The 27,305-nt window shown below is 42.5% G+C and overlaps 2 protein-coding genes across 2 annotated transcripts; one reads left to right on the top strand and one right to left on the bottom strand.

The window, feature by feature from the left end:
* Positions 1-1,837: 1,837 nt before the first annotated feature.
* LOC139469330 (astacin-like) lies at positions 1,838-8,254 on the bottom strand. Its single transcript, XM_071251470.1, has 12 exons — positions 8,136-8,254; positions 7,553-7,568; positions 7,271-7,294; positions 6,853-6,899; positions 6,625-6,703; positions 6,182-6,317; positions 4,087-4,262; positions 3,643-3,891; positions 3,174-3,197; positions 2,830-2,970; positions 2,245-2,495; positions 1,838-2,017 (listed from the first exon to the last, which is right to left on the bottom strand). The coding sequence occupies exons 1-12, from the start codon at positions 8,193-8,195 to the stop codon at positions 1,913-1,915; spliced, it is 1,308 nt and encodes a 435-aa protein (XP_071107571.1). The 5' UTR covers positions 8,196-8,254; the 3' UTR covers positions 1,838-1,912.
* Positions 8,255-13,901: 5,647 nt separating this feature from the next.
* Positions 13,902-23,716, top strand: LOC139469329 (renalase-like). Its single transcript, XM_071251469.1, has 7 exons — positions 13,902-14,107; positions 16,834-16,939; positions 17,296-17,435; positions 18,013-18,186; positions 19,135-19,311; positions 20,413-20,579; positions 23,013-23,716. Exons 1-7 carry the CDS (start codon positions 13,975-13,977, stop codon positions 23,178-23,180), a joined length of 1,065 nt encoding a protein of 354 aa, XP_071107570.1. The 5' UTR covers positions 13,902-13,974; the 3' UTR covers positions 23,181-23,716.
* Positions 23,717-27,305: the final 3,589 nt, after the last annotated feature.

Genomic DNA, 27,305 nt, shown 5'->3' with positions numbered 1-27,305 from the left:
GGTTTTTTATTGCCTGGCATCTGCGTTAATCGAACAGTGGCAGTTCAACAACATGCCAAGATTAACAGAAGTGCGTCAGAAGAAACGTCATAGGCCGCTTTCAGGTAGGGGAATCCCGATCAGCTGTAGCCAGGGTTTTTAATGACGCGCCCAGCACCATCACAAGGCTATGGGATTGGTTTAAACAGCATGGGTCAACACGTGATCGGCCAAGGTCGGGATGACGATCCCCGCCCAAGATCGTTACATCCGACTGCGCCACCTACGTGAAAGAACGACCACAGTCACTTCAACCGCATCCTAAATACCCGGACTGCGCAGAATCTCCGACCAGACCGTACGAAACCGTTTAAGAGCAGCAGGTTTACGAGCAAAACGTCCTGTTCGACGCGTCATATTGAGTAGACAACATCGTCAACAACGACTACATTGGTGTCGTCAACACAGGGTATGGCCTCAACTGCGATGGAGAGATGTCTGGTTCAGCGACGAATCAAGATTTCTTCTCCGTGGAGGAGATGGAAAAGCACAGGTCTACAGACGTCGGCGAGAACGTTACGTCGGAAACTGCGTACAAGTGGACAGGTTTGGTTGGGGTAGTGTTATGATGTGGGCGGCTGTCTCTCATCATTGCATTACATCATTACATGTTTGGTCCATATTCAGGGCAATCTTACGACCAACGATACATTAACGAAATTCTCCTACCACACGTCATCCCAATTGCAGCCAACGGCAACGGTGTATTCCAGCAGGACAACGCTCGATCGCATACAGCACGGATCATAAGAGCCTGTCTACACAACAACAACGTTGATGTTCTCCCCTGGCCCTCCAGATCCCCAGATTTCAACCCGATAGAGCACCTGTGGGATAATTTTGAATAGACGGCTTCGCCGACGTCAACCACAACCTCAGACGTTGCAGCAGTTTGGATTTGCGTTGCTGGTTGAGAGGGCTACCATTCCCAACGATGTGATTCGCATACTCGTCTCTTCCATGGACAGGAGATGTCAACGGGGGCCAATTGCGTTATTGTCGGTAGCTGACCTTTACCTTGGACATTTACCGATAACTAAGATGACTACAATCACCATGTGTTCTCTCCACAACATTTTGTCTCAATACCTTGTGCGTTTCCTCGTATATATGTATTTTTCTACACACAATTCTGGCTTTACGTTTCTTTTTTTTATTGAAGAGTATATTAAATCCTCCAGTTACAGGAATTTTCCTCGGATCTGAGCAGAGATTGTGATGTTTGAAGTTCAGCTCTGAGCTTGCCAACATGGTGAAAGCTGGTGATTAATGACCAACCTTGGCTCTGCATTTGTTCCCAAAAGAGAGAAAATAAGGGCTTGAGAAATACAGGGCTGGAAAAAAGGACGAATACCTCGTTTGACATGGGAGGGCGGAATTAGAGGGAGAGGACAGATAATGGATTTTTTATTTGTCTGTTGTTTAACGCCGCACTCGCCAATATTCCAGCTATATGACGGCGATCTATGAATAATCGAGTCTGGACCAGACAATCTAGAGATTGACATCATGAGAATAGATCCACGCAATCGGGATACACGGCATGTATCATCAACCAAGTCAGCAAGCCTTACCACCTGATCCCGTTAGTCGCCACTTACGACGAGCAGACTCGCCTTTTACGGCAAGCATCGGTTGCTGAAGACCTATCCTACCCCAGATCTTCACGTGTCGGCAAAATGCGGCACCAAAACGACTCGGCCACCCATGTCGTTACTCTTTTATGAACCGATGGCTATGGTTTATATTTGAAGACAGATCATTGTTCTAACTTAATAACCAATGACAACTCCGTATCAAAAGTTCGATATGTTTATTGGCTTGATGTTGTTGCTATATTTTAGATGTCGATGAATCCTGCTTCCACGGCCCTCTAACCGGCAGCGGGAAGAGTTGAACAGTCACCGCTATGGATTGTGATGTCATCGATGGCAATGTCGCTTCTGTAGTTATTTCCGACGTCACCTTCGATTTCGAGCTGAAGATACAACAAAAATTCATTATACAGAATGTCAATCTGATGTGGATTTTTTTCTGAGAAACTATAGGCAATTTAAAACAAATACATATCTTACGGCAAACTGTCAATAAACTTGGAAAAAATAAAACCGATAAAGATATTGAGCAATGGTCTCAGTTCGGATGATAAATGATCAACTGTACCGGAACTGCATCTGTATTTTTATTTCAATAATGAATTCTTACGTGAAAGTTGGCTCCGTTCAGATTGATGTTAACGAGGTACTGATGCCACGTGTTGCCCTGGTTACCAGTAATGGTATGAATAACTTTCCTTGTGTTGCCTGACGAAACAGCCTCGACTTTAAGGCTACCTTCATCTTGGCCGCTCATGTAGTAGTACATGCTAAAACAGTAGTGTCCCGCGGGCAAGAGGCGAGACAGCAGGTATCCCTTCTGTCTGGTGTGTCCTGATGCTTCAAGGTAGGCGTAGTAACCTTTTCAAGGCAAAATTTAAACATTACTGCTATTTACAAAATAAAAACATGAAATAAAGTGTGTGTGTTTTAAGTATTTAAGAAATGCTTGGATGGAAGGTCACTCTTTTATTGATATACCTAATATTAAAAACATATTATTAATATTATTATTATTAACATTATCATTATTATTATATTAATATTATTATTAGCGTATTCCTCAGTAAACCTTGTCATTGAAACACATCATTATTTTAAGGTATTTAAGAAAGACCTGAATGGATAGTAGTAGTAGTAGTAGTAGTAGTAGTAGTAGTAGTAGTAGTAGTAGTAGTAGTAGTCACAGACTGACCTGTTGATGATCCCGAGTGGTCGGAGGTGGGACCAGTCCCTATACTGGGGGTTTGGCCCCTGTGACGGAGCCAGTCCATGGTGTCTCCTCCAACGTTGCTCCATGTGCAGAAATCGGATTGGAAGGTACAGGTTTCAGCAGCTAATTACAAACAGAGAAAAGGGTTCAGGGATATGTGCTGAGACAAATGTCTTTTTTCATACAATCTGCTTGATGTTTATTGTTGGGATTTATAATGTGATTTTTTTACAGTACAAAACTAAGAAGCACATGAACAAAAGGCACTATCACGACCTTATCCCTGAATAAAAGTGTTTAAAGATGAAGATGTTAACGTTACTTACCTTGGACAGGTGACAGAGTTGCAGCTGAAACACATTTTATTTGACCACAATGAAAAGTTGGTAATGTTTATTTCTACAGTACAATGTCAACAATCAACAAAGCAATTATCAAAATAAAGAATTTTCAGTTAACGCTGTTACCGTTTCTAAGAGGTAGAAATAACACAAGAAAGTTTAACTAATACCTGCTTCACTCTGCTCATTACCGTGTACTGTGAAATTGCGACCCCCGTGTTCCTAAAGACGTCATGTTCATGTTACCTCGAGTCCCATATGCTCAATGATATGATACATGGAATATCGCCTATAATACCCGTATCAAATACATCACCATCGAATAATCATTTCATTTTTGTATGGTGGAAATACATAAATAAGTAACACAACTACAAGTAGCGCTCCTCAGTTTAACGTGATTTACATTTATAGGAATAACTATCCTTTATGCTGAAGTTTTTAGTTGACTTACGAGCTGGCGTGTTGAGGGAGCCCTGGGAAGCCAAACAACCATAGTACATCTGGATCTCCTTGATGTCAAAAGGACTCAGGTGAGTTCTCTGTCCAATGACTGCTCCCTTCTGCTTGACAATAATGGTTGGCTTCCTACGGTCGACGGCGAAGCTGTAGGCGTTGTAGTGCATGACGGACTCGTAGTCGTACTGGAGTCCAAGAGTGTCAACCTGTGTGGTGGTGTACTTGTCGAAGTTGCGTTCGTGCCCTGCAACATCACCGTCATTGAAACAAGAGACCGGAAACCATTATCGTAGAGAAATATGTTACTTTATGATAAGCTGAACTTTCAGATCGAGTGAATTATTGTTGATAACTCAGCTCACTTTTCGGGGGTTACTTACTAAAAAATAACTTTAAGACAATAACTGCATTTTTTAATTTCTGTTCACTCATGATATACCTCTCTGGATGTTGCTAAAGTCAATGGTGACGTAGTTGTCTCTATCGGGACGGCTCTGCTCGTGCCAGAAGCCCAGGGCGTGCATTGTCTCGTGCATGATGGTGCCGATTCTGCCACACCCAACTCCAAGGGTGACACCGGACACAGTGTGGTGATAGCCAACTGGTGTGTGACACCTACAACAACGATCATATCTTTGCAACAACACAACAGAGATGGAGCTAATACCAGCATAGGGTGCGTGAATTTAATGCCATTTTTAACAGTAATTCAAAATTAACGTATCGTTTCTAGTTTCAACAAACTCAGTAACTGTGCTATCGTGTCACTGGATTGTCTGTCAAGACTCGTTTCACAGGCCGCCGGCGTACGGTAGAGTACTGCCATTTACTTTTTCATGCAAATGTGTGGCTGGTGCTACCGGTAGAGCAAGACACACTTACCCTTTTCGTGAACTACTGGTGTCATCACTGATTTACAGTGTTCCGTTCATAACTTTCGTCCATTCATACCTTTCGTCGCTATTTTCCTTTTGCATTTTACGCCAAAAGAATCTTTTTAGGCAGATGGTGGACACTGATTATTCTCTGGCGTTATAATTCATAATCACTAACTTCTGACGTGTCACTGTAGACAACTTGATGCATGTCGTAAAAGCTTCAGACTTTTAGTATAGTACAGGTATTTACGACGATTACGATTTGGCTGTTCATACACTTGCTGAGTTTCAAGGACCAGTGAAAGCCTGTTCAGTTCGAGCTTTACTGGTTGTCATCAACCCGGCACGTGTTTCCCGGCACGCTTGATTGTTTTTTGGGGTGTTTTTGGTTTGTTTGTTTTGGGGGGTTTGGGTTTGTGTTTTTTGCCTTTTCCCTTAAGGAAAGATGTCTGATATCACCTATCCTCTCTCAGTTGGGACCCGTGAAGATCCGGAGTAGAATAGGTCTTCGGCAACCCATGCTTGCCGTAAAAGGCGACTTTGCTTGTCGTAAGAGGCGACTAACGGGATCGGGTGGTCAGGCTCGCTGACTTCATGTAGTTCATCGTATCCCAATTAAAGTGGATCGATGCTCAGGATGTCAATCACTTGATTGTCTGGTCAAGATTCGATTATTTACAGACCGCTCTCATATAGCTGTAATATTGACAAGTGCGCCGTTAAACAACAAACAAAAAACTCTCAGTCGGTGTGGGAACGTCTGTTTCGGCCTCATCAATGAGATTGAAAGACTCTGTTGTTTCATTTTGTTTCACACTGACTGAGAGAGGATAGGTTATATCATTAGCACGTTCTTAGCCCGACTAACTTTCAACTGTGGACCATAAGAAAGTGAACTAGTCAATGTAGTACATTGTTTGGGTAGTTCATTGCAAGTGCATTTGGTCTTTTGACCCGTTTGTATATTAGTGACAGCCTGTTGAACGTGATAGGGGTTCAAATGGACACAGAAATGAAAAGGAACGGGTACTGAGCAGTCATCAAGTCTTTGACTTAAAAGAATAGTACTCCCCAAGAAATTCATGACCGCATATCACAAGTGTATGGGGATATATGCCCTAGCTATTATTCTACTGTTAAATATTGGGCAGCTTTGTTTAAGGTTGGGAGAACAAGCCTTGATGATGACCCTAGGTCTGGACGTCCTTTGTCTTCAATCAAGATTCAATCAAGGAAATTAAAAAAACTTATACTGTCAGATAGAGGTATTATCATTGCTGAATTTAAGGAAGACACAGGTCTAATCCATGGATCCATTGAAACTATTATTCATTAACATTTACAGATGAATAAGATATCTGCTTTTTGGGTGCCAAAGTTTCTGAATTTGTATCTTAAGGCGGGAAAAAACAACATTGCCAGAGAAAAATTAGAGCTAATTGAGGAGGATTTCGCCAAATTCAAAAGAGATAACAGGTGATGAAACATGGGTTAACCACTAACGTCAATCCATTGAATGGCACCATTCCAGTTCAAAAAAGAAATTCAAGTCTTCAAGATCAGTGAAGAAATCTATGGCCACTGTATTCTGGGGAGCAAAGGGTGTGATCCTTGTTGATGACTTAGAACGTACATAAACTAACAGCATGAACATACCCGCTTCCTCCTTGGTATCTGATGTAGGCGGCCTCGTTGGTGCGGGGTTTGAACGTGAGGCAGGCTTTACCATTGACCTTTGTCTTTTCCTGTAGGTTGGTTATGGCCTGATGGATGGTCTTCTGCTCAGAGGCGCCTAGATACACAGTATAGACATGGCCAAGTGAAACACTTTCTAAAAACCTCCAATAATCCATTTCACTAAGAAATCGAAAAAGCGTTTCAAAAAGTTACAAAATCTGTGTAGTAAAGATGTCCATGATAGTAAAATCCATTTTTTTTAAATATTGTCTAAATTTAGTTGAATACAGACATAGAAAATAAAAAAAAGGTCAAATAACAGATTTTATAAGTTAAACAAATTTTCATTCAAAGTTCTCAATTTTAAGCTGACGTTCTAACTCGTCATGCTACAGCTTTGGTATACTGCAAACAGTACTCACTGAAATGGTTGGTGTCTATGACGTAGGGGATGACGCCGTTCGGCCATCTATAATTCCTGTTCCTTTGAGCATTTCGGTTCTTCAAAGGAAAAATATGTTGAATTCAGTTTGGGGATGATTTACTTTAAGCTGTGAGAATTTCTTGTTCAAATAATGAGTCATTTAATTGAAAACTGTTTTATTCAACTAATTTGACAGTGATACAGTAAAGAACAGATGAATGGTTACCTTAGGGTTTTGACCCGGATGAAGAATGATGTCACCCTCAAAGAGACCTGTGTGGGGGAAGATATAAGGTTTACCATATACATGGGATCTCGTGCTCAGACCTATGGATGATTGTGCACATGTTACCACAACATTGACTTTATTCAGTTCATGTATCTTCCCTTGCCTAAAGAACGGGTGTGAGTCAAAAACACAACTGATTATCCTGGATAATGAAAGTGAGTGTGTGTATTTGAGGGCCGCTTTGTACAGTATTTCCGTTTTATCACAGCGTGTGAGGAACGGCCGAACTTCTCAGACATACACCACTTTGGTGATATCCAAACAATCAATAAGTGGTACATATATCACCTACATGTAGGTGTTAAATTACATTACCGTGTTAAATCATATCGTTTAATGTTTAATCATAACTCACCAGGGTTTTCCTCAGGATATGCCGCTATAAGAAAATATAAACAATATCACAATATTCAGATAAAACTTGATCATCATGAGGAATAAAGGTATGTGTTTCATATGTTCCATATTTTTCCTCTTTCATTAATTTTAGTTATTATTCGCCGTTTAAGTTATTGTGAAGGCATTACGGCTTTTGAATTGATTTTGAAAGAATACATACATTTATTTTTGCCAGTAAATTATGCAAAAGATGTATAAATGATATTTGTTCATTGTGTTGTTTATTACTCATACTTACGATCGAATACTGGGGCCTGGTGGTAAAAAGATAAACATAATTATAGCGGGATACAAATAAGATATACGTACGTGTTTTTTCTTTGAAAAACTTTAAAATATAACTCCGACATATTAATAACATTTTCGTGAGTTAAATTAGCGTACACGTTCCTTGCTCGTTCCACAAAACGATTGTAGTAACTCTGATTCCAAACGTATTATCGTCATAGTATTTTCACAACTCTAAATCATAATTCCTTAACAAACAGCAAAATACAATTAAACAATCCTTGAATTCATGAATGATATTGTGCATGTTTTTGAATAAACACTGCATTAAGAGAAACGTCCCACTCTGCCAGGGTACGAAGTCACACAATCAACCAAGTCAACAATTATGACCTACCGATCCCTGAAGTCCCCTCTCAAAACAAACATCGGTTGCAAGGAACCATATGCTATCAGATGAGCGAACCAAGTTACCATCGTAAACACATTTTATGGTTTCTATTGACAATAAAGCACATCACTGCCTGTATAATAAAATACGCCGAAAAGTACTAAAATAGTAATGCAGATAAAAAGTAGATGCCCCCGCATACCTGCCCAATAGGCACAGCAAAGGAGTACCCCAAACACAGGACGAGGACAACCCTTAACATGTTTCTCCAATGAATGTCTTTGGAGAATAACCTTTGAACGTGTCTGTCCGTTTAATACATATGTCCAGATACCTGGTTTTTACTGATAAATTAATGGGAATGTGTCACATGGCCTCACCTATATCTCAGTGCAAGAGGTGGAGTTGTTCGAGTGGTTGATTAGAACTGGGTTTGGTTACACAAATACTAGGTGCATGGTTTTATTTGTGAAACGTATGAAGCAAACATTATCTATTGGGGTTTAACTTTACTTATTGGAACTGATGAAGAGGCCGTCATCGCAGATGAGTGTGTGAGTGAGTGAGTGAGTGAGTGAGGTTTAAAGCATCAGTTATATCATGGCGTGTGGGACGAAAGCCTAAAATGGACGTTTTATCGCTGTAACTTTGAATCAAAATAAGGGCGAATTAGGGATTCGTGTGAGTGAGTTGGGTTTAACGCCGCTTTTAACAGTATTCAAGTTATATCACGGCGTGTTAGCTTAATGTGGGAGGTAAGCCCGACGTGATGCAGGTCTCAGACGTTTACCACTTCGGTGAAACCCACAAGCACGGGTATGGTGCTGACAAACCTAGAAACATAATCGAGGCGAACCAGGATTCGAACCCCAATCATAGGTTTCTGGCGTGCCCAAGTGACGCAACTCTGTACAGCGAATCGCGGAGCATTTGGGATTCGAAACTACCATCAACTCTATGTAATTCATTCTTCATGAAAAGTCTATATTTTAATGCTGATGCACAAATAAAAATGTGGTATGAGCATGGCCTCAGTGCAAAAGCAGGCAACTCATAGGTAGAAAAAGACATCCTTCATTATCTAATGTATTACATTTCCATCCTATAACTGTATATATATATTAATATATCTTAATGCAATGAAGATTTGACACACAGGATAATCGTGGGTGAAGGGTCCTGTTTTCTTTAAATAGGTAGATCAGTTGATCTGGATCCCGAAACAGACGTTGCCACAGCAACAGGGAGTTTTTTGTTTGTTGTTTAACGTCGCACACACCAATATTCCAGTAAATGACAGTAGTCTGTAAATAATAGAGTCTGGACCAGATAATCCAGTGATTGATATCATGAGCATCGGTCCACGCCATAGGGATACGATGAGACACATAAACCAAGTCAGCGAGCCTGACCACCCAATACCGTTAGCCGCCTCTTACAAGTATAGTCGCTTTATACGGCAAACATAGTCGGTTTTACTGTAAATAAAAGTGACATAACACATTCCATATTCACAGGAAATCTCTGCTAAAAGCAGAGTCGATTGTACGATTCAGACCATAGCATGTGTATGTGTTTATACATCGCTGTCAAATAGTAATATGATACCGGTTATTCACAAAATGGTGAGCGGATCCTGCCCTATCCGTGACACTCGTCACAACGCATGCAGAGGAACGTACCTATGGTGGAAATCAAAATAGGGAATTGCATCGCACTTCATTTTTGTCACTGATACCTCAAAGTTGGAAATGCGCTCCACATGTCTGCCATAAGACTTTCACAGCTTTAGTGAGGTCTTGAATGTTGTAACCTTTATCAAACAACCTCTCAGCAAGAGTTGTATGACGTTCTTTGAAATCTTCATAGAAAGGGCATGCTCGATTGTACCTCAAAAGTCGTGCAATGTAGACATCATAGGCTGGAGCGAAATGGAAATTGTCTATCAAACGATATCAGATCAGGTCGTTTTCAATATTGCTACATGACCACCGTAGTATAAGTGTTGGCATTGTTCTCCCTTGAGGATGACACTGCAACCATGACGATGGTGAGGTGAGATAGAGTTTAACATTGCGTTCCAGATTATTGCAAATATATAGCAATGTGCATGCATGTGTATGCGAGTCCGGACTGATGCCGATTTGTAGTCCTAGCACACTGATATACAATGCCGCACTTGACTCCGAGCCAACCACTGCTTGTTTTAGCCCCTTAATGCCGAGCGCCAGACAGGGTAACAACAAGTACCATTTTTTAACGTCTTTTAGTATGACGCGGTCGGGGACCGAACCCCTGACCTTCCGCTCTCCGGGCGGACGCTCTACCACTGGACCACGGAGGCGGCCCCATGACAATGGAGTAACGTAGATATTGGGTGGAATGGCCTTGGCCGCTATATCTCGGTCAGTGAGATCCGAGGCCATGCTATACATAGATTCCTGGCTATAGTTCGGCTCGTCGCAGGTGACAAGACAAATAGCTTTGTAGATAGCAGGCCTTAATAGCAGAATGCTTCGAGCCTCATGGCTTATGCTCCCTGCAGAGTTTTATTGTACGATAAAATACTCCCACTCGTCGTTTATTTCTTAATTATGACATAATCTCTATCATGAGAAGAATGTTGTATATTTGAAGCTTTTGTCTTTTCGCCGTGAGGATTCCTAGTTCGAATCCCCGGCGACCTAGGCTTGTCGTAAAAGGCGACTAAGTGGATTAATCTCATTGAAATCAGATCTTAGTGCTCGCTACCGTGTTTAGCTGTAGAGACAACTACTTAATGGATCTGGTAGTCAGGCTCGGTAACCTGGTTGATTGAATGGCATCCTATCCCGACATCGTGGAAAGTTGTTCATATAAATATAAATCACTGGTTTGTTTGATCCGGACTCGAGTACGTACAGGGCGCCGTTATATAGCTGGAACATTGCTGAGTGCGATGTTGTAAACACCCAAAGAAACAAAAACCACTCCTCATATATTTACCATAATGTGGCTGGTGTTGCACACTGCTGTAGTCATCAATATTAAAGCTACATCAGTAAATGATTGTCTGAACCTGTGGTTGACAGCATGAGCAACGATCCTCGCCATTAAGGTACAACGATAATACTCTCAGGATATCTGTTACGACGTAAAGTGTAATTAACCGCGTTTTTACAATTTACGTCGTAACAAGATCTCCATGTACTTGTCGTAAGAGGCGCGACTAACGGAATCGAGTGGTCTGGCCTTCCGACTTAGTTGATGCATGTCATCGTATCCAAATGTGCCTAGATCGATATTCATGACGTTACTCCAGATTCGATTGCTTTGAAGCCGCCGTCTAATCGCTGGAAAATTGGTGATTGCGGTGTTGAACAACAAACAAAAAACAAACTTCAAACAGAATTCAAATCCTGACCCAAATCCATGTCCTGGAAATGACGTGGGCACTGACAGATAAGGTGCCTAACAAAAATCGTGTCGTAGATAACACTGGGGCTCTATACTGAGCTGTCACATCTACTGCTAATCAAACATTAAAATATGTTTTGTCGAATTTGGACAGTAAGCGTTCCAAATTCAACGGAAAAATCCATTTCCTTTGAACAGGGAACTGCGTGTGGAGTGTAACGCAATGCACGTGGATTTCATGTAGCACGTCTTTATAGATTCGTCACCTTACACCCATGCTGATGTTATGGAATGCGCGAATTGTACAGATCCGAAGGTCACAAATTATCAGATCATGCTTTTATTTATGTTCGTTTAGCAGTGTGGCCAGGAACCAATTTTACCAGAGAAGTTTTTATACTCATTTACTGGTTGGAATAAATTCTCAGCGGAACTGGTCGTTTACTCAAGCAATATGAGAAATCCATAAGAAGAGAACAGTTTACGACTCTTCTCGTTTCACTAAAATGAGGGCAAATATTTTCGGTCACTAAAATATATCCTCACGCGCAAAAGAAACGCAAGTCGAGTATGCAGTAAACATGTTATTTATTTTCAGCAGTAAAGACAAGATATACTAATAGGGCCAATTTGGGTCAATACCCAAACTGTCAGTCAATACCTGGTGTGACCACCATTACCATTGATCACTGCCACACATCTCCTGTACATTGAGTGGATCAGACGATTTGTGAAGGCCCTAGAGATCCTCCTGCACACATCCAGAGCAGCTGTGCGTAGTTCATCGGCAGTTGTACGGACTTGGCGCACATTGTGCAAACGCCTTTGAACCTCATCCCACAAGTGTTCGATGGGGTTCAGATCAGGGCTGAGGGCTGGCCACGGTAGAACACGGATGGTGTGTTGTTGCAGAAAGGCCATGGTAGCTCTGGCAACGTGGGGACGAGCGTTGTCCTGCTGGAAAATGTGTTGTTGATGTTGTGCAAAAAATGGAACAACATGGGGTCTGATCACTCGGTCGATATATCGCTGAGCAGTGACGCCGTGTCCCCGACCTTGACCAACATTCAGAAAGCACATGGGTCCAAGTCTCGCATTAAGTCCAATCCCTGCCCATATCATGACGCTAGGTCCACCCCATGGATCCCTTTCCACAATGTTTCTGTCAGCGAAACGATCATCTCGACGCCGCCAAACTCGGACTCTTCCGTCTGCATGGGAGACACAAAAGCGACTTTCTTTCATCAGAGAAGATGACACGCCTCCACTCACGATGACGCCCCTTTGCCCACTGAAGTCGTGCTTGTCGATGCCGTGGTTGGAGAACAGGACAACGTGCTGGTCGGCGACATCTGAGGTTGTTGGAACGGAGACGTCGGAACACAGTGTCCCGGCTAATGTGTCGATTATGTTCCTATGGTCTGTCAAGAACTTTCACTTGCAGTTAGGAACGGATGTCGCTGGTGTTGACGGGTAATCTGCCGATCTTGTCGAGGTGTGGTGACCCTAGGACGACCGCTCCGTGGAAGGTCATCTGTGGTCTGTGTAGCATTGTATCGATGCAGGAGACGGTAAATTGTGGTTATGTTAACGTTGAAATGACGGGCAGCATCTTGGACAGACTCTCCAGCTTCAAAACGTCCGATAGCCTGGTTTCTCTGAATTTGAGTTAGGCGTGGCATTGTTGACCAAGGAGTGGTAGGTCCAAAAATGGGCCACAGTCTATACCAACTACAGTTTCGCGAGAAAAGGGTGCATGATACCCACATATTCATTGAAATGGTGCGTTTTGGCGATTCGTCTTTTATGTTGCGTTTTTACTCGGGGCTTCAAAAATACAACCAAAAATATTGATAACACCATCAGGCTTCACTACATGCTAAAAATCGTATCAATTTATGGCTCCGTGTTGTTACCTATTTGCTTAAAACCACTTGCGTTTCTTTAGCGTGTGAGTATAGATATTGGTCTGAACATTTTTCTGGGATGATTACCATTATAAAAATCATAAGATAATAAACATTTTTACGAAATGATTATGAATCGCACCTATGTTTAAAATGTTCCCATTGCAAGGTCATCTTGTGCACGGGAGCTAAATGAGGTGGAGCTGTTTTTTTCTAAGTTTTTCTTCCGGATTGCATTGCTCAATGTTGCATTTTACAAGCGCTTCAATACATTACAGAGACCTAAGCTTCAGCAGGTGAGTGGTGGCTCATTGACATATCATCGTAGCAGCTTGTTCTGTCTAAGTGGTCAGTGGTTGTTCTTGGTTTTCTGTGCAAGTGGGGGTTCGCCTTCGCATGTTTTCCTTTTTCCCGAAAAGAGTGTACATATTACCCAGAGAGATCTAGAATCGAATTCGTGAATATATTAAATCATATTTTTCACGAATAATGTACAATGTTTCGAGCAATCTGTTTTAAAACTAATGTCACATTTAAGACCCAAAGCTCTGGGTTCTTTCGGGTAAGATCTTTCGGGTATCACTCCTAGATCCGGCGACCATCGAAGCTCTCTTGTGTAGTAGGGAGAAATAGTAATTTAGAGTTACCTCCCTTGCTTTGTTTGAGTTTTGCTCTCTCTGTCACGATCACACGTGAGACTGTTTCAGGGAGATAAGGAATTTGACCTCGATCAAATCGATGCTCCGACACACCATGGCGCGGGTGTTGGTTGCAGGCACAGGCATCACAGGAGCGGCAACCGCGGCTGCGTTGCGTCAGGAACTACCTGAGGACGCGACGATCACATTGTGGGACAAGTCTCATGGGGCAGGTTAGCAGCAGCACGGTTCCTCCCTAATGAACAAGACATGATAATTATGATCATTATCCAGAACGTAGGAATATGATGTGATGTAATAGGTAAACGTGATCGAATGTCGTTACTGGCAGGTGCTTGTGTAAGCAAGGATTCTATCCTACCTAAATATTATCCCAGGAGAAGTTTTACTCTAGAGTATAGTATAGGATAGGATTAAACACACTGGTATGGGTTCAAATTCCCTAGGGAGAATCATCCTGACACGAGAGAATTTCATCACTGGGATAAAAAAAATAGGGTAGGAGAATATTCACTCTTATATTGCACCCACACTCCGTGAATAAACTCGTTGACAGTACACCTGGGCATTGAGTCCTGCAATCATTTATCACAAGGGACATGCATGTTTGAAACTGATTTTACCATACCTAATCAGGTGATCAAATATAGTTATAAACCAACAGTTGCAGAACTGTCATGGATTATGGTTCACCTGGTAATCTATTGTTTGAAGCGTGTCCATGGTAAACTTTATCAGATCTGATTTAAACATCGATCTGGACAGCGATATTAAAATTGTAATTCTTGCCTATTACTCAATCATTTATGTGCAGATTGTTTTGAAATTTGATATCCAGTAAGTGTGAGTTATGCCTAATCTATTAAACCAGAGACCATATCTCTGATTAAACAGACCCTGAAATAAATATATCCAATACAGCCCGTGCAAGTCTGTAATGTTTGGCAAGTCTAAATTACTACTGTGTCATACTATCATCTGAAAATGAAAATTTCATAACTATAATTTAACAACTGTTGTTTTTTTCTTTAAAATATATTCATTCCAGAGACCAGATATTAGTCTAATGTATGCCCAATAACATGTTGCTAGTTACTGTGAGATTTAATTGACACAATCTTTTCATCTTTACATGTGTCCTTGTGGCAGCCAATATAGTGCCATGACAGTCCTGATGAATATGCTATTCATGCTCTCTGTATAGCCAGTTAGTCACGTATTACCATATTCGACGTAATAACCGCCCCGCACTAATAAGCGCACACGACAATGTCTGTTGTGTAAAGACTTCTTTTAATTATGCTCCTTTTCTATTTGTATGACCTTTCTGATCAGAAAAGAAAAAAACTCAGGTGACCTGCAGAGCTTTGTGGCTCTAATTTTGGAATCTGGTTTTAAATTGATTTCTGTTCTGTAGGATCTCCTCATACTTTTGTCTATCTAATAACTATTTTGCTGAGGCCAAAACCAAGTGAAAAGGTTTAGGACAACAGAAACACACAAAAATCAGTTTTGGGGCCCGAGCCAATATGGCTGTTTGATTACCTATGTAATACAGGGATACACATGTGGCAGGGTGTGGAGTCATCCCACAGATGACATCCTTACTTTGTCAGCTTGCTGACAGGGTTAACCTCTATGTTCATGTCGACAAGGCGTACGACCTCGGATCAGAAGGTCTGTGGTTCGAATCCCATCACGGGACTCGGAAATTTGATGGCCGTTACATTGGCACCCAACGTTGGGCAGAGCACGTTCATATTAAATTTGAGCAAAGTAAGCCTCACTACCCAACTATGCAGCCCAGGACATGCCTTCCATTGACGAGGGAGTGTGTAGCAGGGCGTGGAGTCATCCCACAGATGACATCCTTACCTTGTCAGCTTGCTGACAGGGTTAACCTCTTTGGTCATGTGGACAAGGCGTCCGACCTCGGATCAGAAGGTCCGTGGTTCGAATCCCATTACCGGACTCGGAAATTTTATGGCCGCTACACACACAATAATGTAAATCCAACCACCTGAACTAGCCTACATGCTAAATGTTATATGTATACATGTTCATTCAATGTTTTTTTCAACTTTTGGGATGAGCAGACTTGTGGCCATGTTTTAACTCAAAATATGAACATGCCTCCAAAAGGCTGGCTGAGTTTGTGGAACATTACCTTAGTTCTAACATCTTAAACCCTTGTTTTTCTGATTTCCCATCTGGGCAAAGATATCTCACTCCAAAAGTTAAATGGAAATGATCCCAGACCTCTTTTATTCCAGTTTTTTTCTTGTATTATGTTTCGTGATGCTCTGATGTAAGAGAATTCTGGGCAATACAGAATTGTCTCACCTCACCTCACCTCACCTCACCTCACCTCACCTCACCTCACCTCACATCACCTCACCTCACATCACCTCACCTCACCTCACCTCATGGTTCATCTATGGAGCCAAATATACTCTTATCATGTTTCATCTCTTCAAATTTCATCATGCTCTTTGGACAAGAGTTAAACATTTTTGAGTGGGTGGAAATCTTTTGTGGGGTTATTCAGCGATGTCATTGTTTATTAGACCGCCTCCGTGGTCTAGTGGTAGAGCGTCCGCCCGGAGAGTGGAAGGTCCCAGGTTCGATCCACGGCTGCATCATACCAAAAGACGTTAAAAGATGGTACTTGTTGTTACCCTGTCTGGCGCACAGCATTAAAGGGCTGGTCGGCTCGTAGTCAGTATACTGTGTCTGAGTGGGGTATTCATGTTAAACTGCGGCATGGTATCTCAGTGTGCTAGCACTATAAATCGGCATCAGTCTAGACTAGTACAAGCAGCCACACACACACATACACATCCATGCACGTCGCTATATAAGTGCAATAATCTTGGACGCGACGTTAAACCCAATTTCACCTCACCTCATTGTTTATTATTGACAATCATTTTTACAGGAGGTCGCATGTCAACATCGCGAAAGCCAGGAGATGACACTTGTACTGTCGACTTGGGAGCTCAGTACTTCACCTTGACACCACAATACAAGACCAAGAGACAAAGGTTGATTCACATGGACTACTTTTGTTTTGTTGATTTACAGATACATTTTTCTCTAAAAAAGGATTATATACTACATTTTTTTTTTTTGTGATTGCAGCTCATTTCAGCTGAATCTGCAAACAGAAAAAATAAAAAAAGACACCTTAATATATAATCAAGAATCTGAAGAATCGGTGAAGCAGAAATAATAAAATGAGCTGTAATTATTTGAAACATAGGGCAAATGCACCAGAATAAATGAAATAAATGAAAACTGTCAATTTTCCTCAATGTCCAATTGCAGCATTGTAATATCAGTCTTCATTGCTGAAGAGTGTACAAATGACAACAAATAACCATCGTCCTCTCTGTTGCAGTCTGTTTGATGAGCTGGAGTCTGCTGGAGTAGTTAAACCCTTCAAGGGCGTGTTAGAGGGAGACAACTCCGTCGACTGCCGGCATTATGTGACGCCAGCAGGAAGCGGATCTCTCGTCAAACACTACCTCGCTAAATCAGGTAATTTATGTCCTTGTACAACCCAAGCTAACCATGAGGCACTGGAAGGTCAACAGTGACATTGCCATCTCCTCTTACCCCAGCTCATCAAATGAATATGTATTACAGCTATTAAGCTACAGTACTATGAAATCAATGCCAGTGAAGAATGAGTGTCACTTACATTGAAAACTTGATGCATTTTAATCTGGATATGTTGCCAGGTTCACAGCACATACAGGAAAAAAGGACATAAATCATTTTAAAGCAGCCAGAATTAATATTACTTTCAATAAACCGTTCTATACATTTTGGCCAACAAAATTATATGTGTTTCCAATTTCAGCCCTTCAAAATATGGTGTAGGGGGTTTATGAGAGGGGTTTTTAAACCTTATTTCTTTCGTCAACCGTAATTTGGTGTATGGCAGACAAAGCCAGCTTTCAAATGAAGACAGTGACTGGAGGATCTATAGTGATAGTATTATTGAGAAAAATCCCAAAGAAGGGCCAGGGATTAGGGTCAGTCACTTAGCCAGAAACACACATGTATTTAGGGGTCGTACCCAGTGGATAAGACTGATGTTTTTGTGTACAAGGGGCTGAGGCCAAGTATGAGCACCACATATCTCAGGTGGACTTCAAGTCAGGAGATTGTCAAGCGGTCCAGGTGACAACTCAGGCAGGCACCAGTCAGGAGTTTGATGCTGTTATACTGACCATGCCAGTACCCCAGATTCTCCAGCTCAAAGGGGCCATACAGCGAAGTATAGGTAAGTGACTACTTACAGGAAATGTTTGTTGAGAGTTTGACATCTGTTTTCTTATAATTTTATCTGTGGGCTGTTGATCCAATGTAGGGAACTCTGGTGGCCAAGTTGTTCAAGGAGCCACGATTAACTGTGCAGAGTTGCATCCCTTAGGTGTGTCAGAAACCTATGATAATGGGTTTGAATCCCTAATTATTATTTTTGTAATCCCTGGATTGTTTCCAGGTTGGTCAGCACCATTACCATGATTTTTGGTTTCCCCAAAGTCTAAGACAATTCCGCCAATATCGAGCTGATGTGCTCCATACTGTTCAAAGCGGCATTAAAACAAACTCACTTATCCAGTGTATAGATGCACAGGTGTAACAAAGTGTATATTCCTTCTCATCATGCAATTAAAACCATACAATTCTGCTGTTTTCATCCCTCAACTCTTTCATACAATTTATGAGGTTAGGTTTACCCTTTTCTGGAGTGTTGTCAGAGTGTGGCAGATACAGGGGAAGAAGTTGACTATTCATAAGGGGAGACTAGGATTAGGGGTACCATATTCCTATTCCATAGGTCATACGTTCTCAGCTGTGAGCCACGGAAGGAAGTGTAACCCAGAAATGGTCCCATGTCTTCTAAATTTGGCATTGGGGGCAGGTGGTTTTACTATGGGGGCAGTGGGGTACGCTAGTGGTTAAAGCGTTCTGTCGTCGCGCCGAAGACCCGGGTTTGAATCCCGACATGGGTACAATGTGTGAAGCCCATTTCTGGTGTCCCCCCATCGTGATATTGCTGGAATATTGCTAAGTATTGGAGAAAACACGCTCATGAGGTTTTGGTAGACAGAGCATGCCCTGGGGAGAGGGAAAAACCAAGGGGGCAAACCGAAGTTCCCACATAAAACTTCATTCTGTCACTCGCTGTTGAAAGCTGAACAGCTGCATGTTGTATTTATTTCAGCTGGCCAGTCCAGTGTGAGGGCGTGTCTGGAGAAGGTGTCGTACTCTTCACGGTTCTGTCTGGGTCTCTTCTACCCACCAGGAACACAGCTGCCCTTCCAGTGGGATGCCAAGTACTTCTTTGATGGTCCCTGTATACGATTTGTGGCCATAGATAACAGGAAACGAGGATTGCGTGGTAAACTATTTATAGAATAACCTACAACTGTGCATCATCTGTACTTACCTGGTTGGAATACACTACGTTCATCCCATCACCCATGACAAAACGCTCAGTGTTTAGTGCAGTCACTATTTTTACCCAGTGCATCGTGTCTTGGCCTGGTCCCAGTGAGAAGGAAACCAGTGTGTACTCAGACGATTTGAGAATATTATGAACAAGAAGGAGTTATGATCATCGGTCTAGAATGAATTAATTTTCAAAGTCTTGGGGGGAAAAGATAATCTGTGATGCCGAGTTTGGAGTCAGTTTATCAACATATTGCCCACAGTCTATTTGCTGCATCTCCTCAGGCAAGGGTGTTAATTGACTATAAAAGTACAGTTTCCACACTTGCCAACCTTGGCCGGAATTATGGAGGTATATTTTGGCTTGACTAACAAGTCTGTGCATAGTCCAATCAAAATCAAAATCGACATCTATTTTATAAATGCCTTACTGATTTCGGTTCATTTGTTCAGATTGTCTTGCCTTAGCCCCGCCATTTTTTTTTAAACAAATGCAAGTGATGTGAGAGATGGAATCTGATTGGTCAATAGGAGGGACATAGAAGAGACATAACTCATAAAGGCCAGTGGTGGCGCTATGATCAAGCACAGAAATTTCAGCCTAGTTCGGCAATGGTGGAAGCTTGACTTTCACAGTTATCTCCCTTGCCTTGGGAAGACGATTTTCTGAGAAAATGTGGAAAAGTGTGAGATCGTGAACAATGGATGACTATCTTGTGTTATTTGCAACAATGTATTTGTATGGCATCACGTTGCTATGAGCTTCTTTGCAAACAGTACAACAATTGGGACAAACCAGCCAATCAGCATAAAGCCAAAATTATAATTACGGTATAATAATACATGTAATTACTGACATTATTCCTCCTCTATTGATCCTCCAATGGACAGTCTCAATCAAATCTTTATCTCCCATATGATATATCTCTGTATGATTTTAATGAGATTGTTCCTATGGGTAATATAGCACTGTACCTGATTCCCCTTTTGGAATGACAACATAGTGATATAGCTTGGAGGTTTGTTTTGACACTGGTGTGATCTGCCTCAGATGTGCCCCCGTCGGTGCTAGTCCACACCAGCGTGCCCTTCAGCCTCCAGCACTTGGAGACAGACAAGGAGGCTATGAAGCCCCTGATCATGCAGCACCTGCGTGACATCCTACCTGATCTACCCGAGCCAGAGGTCGTTAAAAGTCACAAGTGGAGGTATTCACAGGTAAGCGACCTGTGAAGATCCAGAGTACTGATGAACGAGTGGGTGAATGATGTTGAATGCAACAGCCAGAAATGGTTTTAGCAATATCATAGTGATGTGTATGTAAACACATAAGGATCACACAAAGTAGTGACCAATCTGTGCTACCTATTCCCAATGTCAGCTCCAGCGTGAGAGGCCTTATTATAAATTTTGACCTTGGATCCCCTCTCACCCAACGTGTTATGATTACTTCCACATAGCTTTTCCACTGTGTAATTCACTTTTTCGACACACTCAAGGACCTGGAATCGTGTCCACCTGAGAGGGGTCACTCGTATGCGTGACGGTCTGTCAGTGGACCATGGATTTCTTGCACACAAATGTCTCTACAAGTGTTATTTGTGAAAATAATGAAACAAAATTACGTAGAGTCATTGATCATCATACTAGTTATCGTATGACATGAAAAAAATGTCAGAAGAAAAATAATAAACAGTCAAATTTGGAGAAAAATGTGCAAAAATTGAGCAAAATGTTCTGTTTTTACAGCAATTTTCTCCTGTGTACATATTTTTCAGAAACTTACATGTAGTATTTTCTAAAAGCTTATTCATCGTAGAGTTACAAAATATATGAATTATTTCACGCACACTAACGCACACCCATTTGCCATCGCGTTGAAACATGTTTACTTTCTTCGAAACTGTGCGAACCGCGTGTACAAGTGACTGGTCAACAAGTCAATAAAGGGAGGTAAACGATGCCTGACTAAAATGTTCAATCAGAACATCCGTCTTGTTACACTAAATGTGTCTGAATCAGAATGGTGCGTGTATAATATCCACGATATTTATTTAGCGCGTAGTTTCGTGGTTAGAACAAGGAGGAAATGTATTTTGATCACGTATAAGAAAAACAATTTTGAAATGGGTAATATATATATTATATAAAATGTAGAAAAATAAATTAAAAGAGTCAAATTTGGAGAGAAATGTACGAAATTGGAGCCAAATTTGCCCATTTGTTCATATGCCTCATGCCCATCTTCACGATGCACTAATTTACATCACTTACAGGTGTTCCCCAGTTACATGTGTGACCTTGTTCCAGGTGTTCCCCAGTTACAGGTGTTCCCCAGTTACAGGTGTGACCCTGTGTTACAGGTGTGACCCTATGTTACAGGTGTTCCCCAGTTACAGGTGTGACCCTGTTCCAGGTGTTCCCAAGTTACAGGTGTTCCCCAGTTAAAGGTGTGACCCTATGTTACAGGTGTTCCCCAGTTAAAGGTGTGACCCTGTTCCAGGTGTTCCCAAGTTACAGGTGTTCCCCAGTTACAGGTGTGACCCTATGTTACAGGTGTTCCCCAGTTACAGGTGTGACCCTGTTACAGGTGTGACCCTATGTTACAGGTGTGACCCTATGTTACAGGTGTGATCCTATGTTACAGGTGTTCCCCAGTTACAGGTGTGACCCTGTTACAGGTGTGACCCTATGTTACAGGTGTGACCCTATGTTACAGGTGTGATCCTATGTTACAGGTGTTCCCCAGTTACAGGTGTGACCCTGTTCCAGGTGTTCCCCAGTTACAGGTGTTCCCCAGTTAAAGGTGTGACCCTATGTTACAGGTGTTCCCCAGTTAAAGGTGTGACCCTGTTCCAGGTGTTCCCAAGTTACAGGTGTTCCCCAGTTACAGGTGTGACCCTATGTTACAGGTGTTCCCCAGTTACAGGTGTGACCCTGTTACAGGTGTGACCCTATGTTACAGGTGTGACCCTATGTTACAGGTGTGATCCTATGTTACAGGTGTTCCCCAGTTACAGGTGTGACCCTGTTACAGGTGTGACCCTATGTTACAGGTGTGACCCTATGTTACAGGTGTGATCCTATGTTACAGGTGTTCCCCAGTTACAGGTGTGACCCTGTTCCAGGTGTTCCCCAGTTACAGGTGTGACCCTATGTTACTGGTGTTCCCAGTTAAAGGTGTGACCCTGTTCGAGGTGTTCCCAAGTTACAGGTGTTCCCCAGTGACAGGTGTGACCCTATGTTACAGGTGTTCCCCATTTAAAGGTGTTCCCCAGTTAAAGGTGTGACCCTGTTCCAGGTGTTCCCAAGTTACAGGTGTTCCCCAGTGACAGGTGTGACCCTATGCTACAGGTGTTCCCCAGTTAAAGGTGTGACCCTGTTCCAGGTGTTCCCAAGTTACAGGTGTTCCGCAGTGACAGGTGTGACCCTATGTTACAGGTGTTCCCCAGTTACAGGTGTGACCCTGTTACAGGTGTGACCCTATGTTACAGGTGTTCCCCAGTTAAAGGTGTGACCTTGTTCCAGGTGTTCCCCAGTTACAGGTGTTCCCCAGTTACAGGTGTTCCCTAGATACAGGTGTGACCCTATGTTACTGGTGACCTTATGTTACAGGTGATACTATGTTACAGGTTTGGCCCTATGTTACAGGTATTCCAGCAGTATGAAGGTTCCCCAGGCTGTGTGGTGCTGGAGACCAAGCCTCTAGTCATCCTCGCTGGGGATGCATTTGCTCAGAAAGGAAACTTCTCTGGGGCCCTAGATTCTGCTGAGGCAACTGTACAAGCTGTTACAAAGTGCATCAACAGTAGCTTATAACACAGGCTGAAGCTGGAGATGTGTGGATTGTCCTAGTGAAGTGTGTACAGTATTAGGCCGGAATATATGCAGATAAATGTGACCAGAGTTGTGTGCAGCATATGGGATGAATACCATGGCAGCAGCATACTGCCTGCCTTTGGAACACAGCTCCACTCCCTGTTACCAAGATCTATCTGAAGGCTGACAGAAGCCATGGTTCTCAGACAGGTCATGGCAACAGGAACACCTCCCCATTGAGGTCTGCGTGACATTCTTCTACAATCAGAATGTTGTAAAGGGATGATGTCTTGTTATTAAAGTGATGAGTGATTTACATTATACTTTATATACAAGTTATGTTATTCTGAATATATATTTAGAATACTGTATTCCGTGTGATGGTTTCAGAAATATCATCTTCTACCATGTCTACTCAGGTAATGAATATGATATTAAACTCTTTGATTGTGATGTTTTGCTTTCTTGTTAACTTCTTTGTATCTGAAATTGAGTGAGTATGGTTTTACACAGCTTTAAGCAATATTCCAGAAATATCACGGCAGGGGACACCAGAAATGGGCTTTACACATTGCACCCATGTCGGGAATCAAACCCGGGTCTTCAGCGTGACGAGAGAACACTTTAACCACTAGGCTACCCAATCGCCCCTCATATCTGAAAGATCTAAGATGAGTCTGACTATTGATGGTGTTAAAATGTCGTATAAGCAAATTGATATAAAAGATCTTTTATAATCCTTTGAGAAACAGCAACACAATGGTGTTCAGATAGGTTCATGCCAGTAATATGTAATTAAATAAATGACACTAGTTTCTGTCTTATCACATGAACCAGGCTACATTATTCTTTGCTTATTTAGTGGCTAAAGATTTCACTACAAATTCCATTCCACTTGCAACTGGGATGAGAACCACCTAGAAATTAACATTTAGATACTCTCACTATTGACCAGTGACTTCTGGTTGGTTGGTCAAGGCTGCAGTGGTATAGCTCTTATGTTGCCGACAATGACTGCTGGTTGGTCTGTTGGTTGGTCAAGGCTGTAGTGGTATAGCTCTAATGTCGCTGACTATGACTGCTGGTTGGTTGGTTGGTCAAGGCTGCAGTGGTATAACTCTTATTTCGCTGACTATGACTGCTGGTTGGTTGGTTGGTCAAGGCTGAAGTGGTATAGCTGTTATGTTACTGACTATGACTGCTGGTTGGTTGGTCAAGGCTGAAGTGGTATAGCTCTTATGTTGCTGACTATGACTGCTGGTTGGTCTGTTGGTTGGTCAAGGCTGTAGTGGTATAGCTCTAATGTCGCTGACTATGACTGCTGGTTGGTTGGTTGGTCAAGGCTGAAGTGGTATAGCTCTTATGTTGCTGACTATGACTGCTGGTTGGTTGGTCAAGGCTGCAGTGGTATAACTCTTATTTCGCTGACTATGACTGCTGGTTGGTTGGTTGGTCAAGGCTGAAGTGGTATAGCTCTTATGTTGCTGACTATGACTGCTGGTTCGTCAAGGCTGCAGTGGTATAGCTCTTATGTCGCTGACTATGACTGCTGGTTGGTCAAGGCTGTAGTGGTATAGCTCTGATGTCGCTGACTATGACTGCTGGTTGGTCAAGGCTGTAGTGGTATAGCTCTGATGTCGCTGACTATGACTGCTGGTTGGTCTGTTGGTCGGTCAAGGCTGTAGTGGTATAGCTCTGATGCCGCTGACTATGACTGCTGGTTGGTCAAGGCTGTAGTGGTATAGCTCTGATGTCGCTGACTATGACTGCTGGTTGGTCAAGGCTGTAGTGGTATAGCTCTGATGTCGCTGACTATGACTGCTGGTTGGTCAAGGCTGTAGTGGTATAACTCTGATGTCGCTGACTATGACTGCTGGTTAGTCAAGGCTGTAGTGGTATAGCTCTGATGTCGCTGACTATGACTGCTGGTTGGTTGGTTGGTCCAGGCTGCAGTGGTATAGCTCTGATGTCGCTGACTATGACTGCTGGTTGGTCAAGGCTGTAGTGGTATAGCTCTGATGTCGCTGACTATGACTGCTGGTTAGTCAAGGCTGTAGTGGTATAGCTCTGATGTCGCTGACTATGACTGCTGGTTGGTCAAGGCTGTAGTGGTATAGCTCTGATGTCGCTGACTATGACTGCTGGTTGGTCTGTTGGTCGGTCAAGGCTGTAGTGGTATAGCTCTGATGCCGCTGACTATGACTGCTGGTTGGTTGGTTGGTCAAGGCTGCAGTGGTATAACTCTTATTTCGCTGACTATGACTGCTGGTTGGTTGGTTGGTCAAGGCTGAAGTGGTATAGCTGTTATGTTACTGACTATGACTGCTGGTTGGTTGGTCAAGGCTGAAGTGGTATAGCTCTTATGTTGCTGACTATGACTGCTGGTTGGTCTGTTGGTTGGTCAAGGCTGTAGTGGTATAGCTCTAATGTCGCTGACTATGACTGCTGGTTGGTTGGTTGGTCAAGGCTGAAGTGGTATAGCTCTTATGTTGCTGACTATGACTGCTGGTTGGTTGGTCAAGGCTGCAGTGGTATAACTCTTATTTCGCTGACTATGACTGCTGGTTGGTTGGTTGGTCAAGGCTGAAGTGGTATAGCTCTTATGTTGCAGACTATGACTGCTGGTTCGTCAAGGCTGCAGTGGTATAGCTCTTATGTCGCTGACTATGACTGCTGGTTGGTCAAGGCTGTAGTGGTATAGCTCTGATGTCGCTGACTATGACTGCTGGTTGGTCAAGGCTGTAGTGGTATAGCTCTGATGTCGCTGACTATGACTGCTGGTTGGTCTGTTGGTCGGTCAAGGCTGTAGTGGTATAGCTCTGATGCCGCTGACTATGACTGCTGGTTGGTCAAGGCTGTAGTGGTATAGCTCTGATGTCGCTGACTATGACTGCTGGTTGGTCAAGGCTGTAGTGGTATAGCTCTGATGTCGCTGACTATGACTGCTGGTTGGTCAAGGCTGTAGTGGTATAACTCTGATGTCGCTGACTATGACTGCTGGTTAGTCAAGGCTGTAGTGGTATAGCTCTGATGTCGCTGACTATGACTGCTGGTTGGTTGGTTGGTCCAGGCTGCAGTGGTATAGCTCTGATGTCGCTGACTATGACTGCTGGTTGGTCAAGGCTGTAGTGGTATAGCTCTGATGTCGCTGACTATGACTGCTGGTTAGTCAAGGCTGTAGTGGTATAGCTCTGATGTCGCTGACTATGACTGCTGGTTGGTCAAGGCTGTAGTGGTATAGCTCTGATGTCGCTGACTATGACTGCTGGTTGGTCAAGGCTGTAGTGGTATAGCTCTGATGTCGCTGACTATGACTGCTGGTTGGTCAAGGCTGCAGTGGTATAGCTCTGATGTCGCTGACTATGACTGCTGGTTGGTCAAGGCTGTAGTGGTATAGCTCTGATGTCGCTGACTATGACTGCTGGTTAGTCAAGGCTGTAGTGGTATAGCTCTGATGTCGCTGACTATGACTGCTGGTTGGGTGTTCCAGGCTGCAGTAGTATACATGTAGCTCTTATATTGCTGACCTAGACACGGTTGTCGTCATGATACAGCAGAGTTGGCTGTGTCATGGAGCCTTTGATTACAACAACGTTGTCCTATTACCGACAATGATACAGAACACCATGGCCTACCAACTGCTAATTGTATTGATTCAGACAGATATTCTACAGGACAGGTGATAATGGCAACACTATTCCCTTTGAAAACAAAGAACACAAACTGTTTAACAATTTATTTTCAATTTATTAAGAATTTGTCAATAAGACCTGATGATATACAGCAACAAGAGTTCAAATACAATCTTAAGAATTTGCTATGGATTGCCACAATAAAATAACTTGTACAAACTCATTTTTGAAGAAATTGTTATGATGTTTGAATTTTGTTTGAAGGGCACATATACTTAAGACATAAACATACTATGTAATCATGCAGAAGTTTCAAATCATAAATTTAGCACAGTTAAATCTGTACATATTAATTCAAAATGCCTACCAAAATTATTGAGGAATTTCTTTGTATATTAGCTTCCGCTTTGAGGCATTCCTCAAATCATCAGTTGTGGTAACTGTGGTTTGAAACCTCTGATTGACCAGTCAAAATCAAGTAATTTCCAAATTC

This window comes from Haliotis cracherodii, unplaced genomic scaffold (genome assembly GCF_022045235.1).
Source record: "Haliotis cracherodii isolate W230 unplaced genomic scaffold, xgHalCrac1.p SCAF_2, whole genome shotgun sequence".
In the NCBI taxonomy this organism is placed as follows: Eukaryota; Metazoa; Mollusca; class Gastropoda; order Lepetellida; family Haliotidae; genus Haliotis; species Haliotis cracherodii.
Note: the sequence above shows the minus strand (reverse complement) of the source record. Positions and strands in the feature narration are given on the sequence as shown.